This window comes from Lipotes vexillifer, unplaced genomic scaffold (assembly GCF_000442215.2).
Source record: "Lipotes vexillifer unplaced genomic scaffold, Lipotes_vexillifer_v1.1 scaffold71, whole genome shotgun sequence".
NCBI classification, from domain to species: Eukaryota; Metazoa; Chordata; class Mammalia; order Artiodactyla; family Lipotidae; genus Lipotes; species Lipotes vexillifer.
The window spans coordinates 6220352-6222337 of NW_006793703.1; the positions used below are offsets into that span (position 1 = coordinate 6220352).

General features: G+C 48.9%; 1 protein-coding gene across 1 annotated transcript in view; it reads left to right on the forward strand.

The window, feature by feature from the left end:
• Positions 1-928: 928 nt before the first annotated feature.
• The window catches only part of RAB19 (RAB19, member RAS oncogene family), a 12248-nt gene continuing 11190 nt past the window's right edge, over positions 929-1986 (forward strand). The window contains exon 1 of the mRNA XM_007466618.1: positions 929-1175. Coding sequence (XP_007466680.1) covers positions 975-1175 — 201 coding nt within the window. The 5' untranslated portion in view covers positions 929-974. The remainder of the gene's footprint in view (positions 1176-1986) is intronic.

The window sequence follows — 1986 nt, forward strand, 5'->3', positions numbered from 1 at the left end:
CCAGGACAAGAAAAAGCAGGTGCCAACCAGAAGAAAAGGGCTATGTGACTCTTCCTGAAACTGACTTGTCTGTCAGGTCTCATTGATGCTTGCTGCTGGTTGCCTGGCCATTCAGCCTTCCAGTAACTTGTCTTCCTCCCGTGTGACATGGAGATAGGCTGACAGCTAGGCATGTCTCCCACCTGATAACTGGCAGGTAAAACACTCCTGCTGGGTCCCGAGGCATGTGGGGTCTTAGTTCCCGGACCAGGGATCAAACCCACCACCCCGTGCAGTGGAAGCGCTGGAAGCATGGAGTCTTAACCCCTGGACTGCCAGGGAAGTCCCAGTCAATGCTGTCATCTGAGAGTGTTGACCGGGTACTTGGCCCAGCAGAGAACAGCAGTAGAACCTCTTCATTCCAAGGTCACCCCTAAAGTAATGTTAACTCACCTAGGACAGGTGGGGTTTGTGCGGGCAGCTCCCTCTTACCTGACCAGTAATTAACAACCTTCTCCCACGAGGATGGCAGTGCTAGGAAAACAGTGACCTCCCTCTGTCTTGTCCTGTGCTGAATCCCGAGTGCCAAGAATAGTTCCCGGCCCCTGGTAGGTGTTCACTAACACAGGGGTCCCCAACCCCCAGGCTGTGGACCAGTACCGTCCTGTTAGGTACTGGGCCACACAGCAGGAGATGAGCGGCAGGCGAGTGAGCGAAGCTTGCCGCTCCCCATCGCTCCCCATAGCTCCCCATCGCCCCCCATCGCCCCCATCGCTCCCTATCGCTCCCCATCGCCCCCCATCGCTCCCCATGGCTCCCCATAGCCCCCCATCGCTCGCGTTGCCTCCTGAACCATCCTGACCCCCCACCCTGTCCGAGGAAAAATTGTCTTCCACGAAACCAGTCCCTGGTGCCGAAAAGATTGGGGACAGCTGCACTAAAGAGAGAGTGAATTCCTTCTTTGCTTCCTTGATCTGTTCTAGGTGGCAAGAGCCATGCAATTCTCCAGCTCAGCCATGGCAGCAGATGAGAACTTTGACTATTTGTTCAAGATTATCCTCATCGGGGATTCCAACGTGGGGAAGACGTGTGTGGTGCGGCATTTCACGTCCGGGGTCTACACCGAGGCGCAGCAGAACACCATTGGGGTGGACTTCACTGTGCGTGCCCTGGAGATCAACGGCAAGAAAGTGAAGGTCAGAGGGGGACAGGAGTGGGTCTGCCTCTTTTAGCCATGGTTCCTAACCCTGAAACACATGCCTGAGGAGTGAAAGATTTAAATATAAAATATGAAATAATTAAAATACCAGGAAAAAAACCCACATGGGAGTATTTATTTTTATCATTGAGGAATAGAGAAACCGGGCTTTAAAGTAAGACAAGAACCCAGAAGCCATAATGGAAGATATTGCTCTATCTATTTAAAGGTCAAATTAATACTCTTCTATATGGTCATATAAAGGTCAAATTTCTACATACTCAAAAATACCATAAACAAAGTCAAAGATGAGTGAAAAACTGGAAAGAAACATTTGCACATATGGAACTGACAGCTAATTTCTCTGATGTGAAAAGAGCTCTGATAAATATCGAAGAAAAGACCAACAACCAAATACAAATAGTAGGCACTTCACAGATTAGACAAAACAGCTACGTCACAGATGTTATATGAACTGGCTCATACATTTATGTGAAAAAGTAAAAGTGCCCATTGTTACTCATAATTCAAGAAATGAAATTAAAATAAGTGAGATAATATCATTTACCCATTTGATCAAAAAAGATCAAAAAGTGTTGGTGAAAATGTAATAAATGGATTTTGTGTGGGATCCTTATTAAACAAACACAATAGTAAAAAGACATTTAGAGGCTTCCCTGGTGGCACAGTGGTTGAGGGTCTGCCTGCCGATGCAGGGGACACGGGTTCGTGTCCCGGTCCGGGAAGATCCCACATGCCGCGGAGCGGCTGGGCCCGTGAGCCATGGCCGCTGAGCCTGTGCGTCCGGA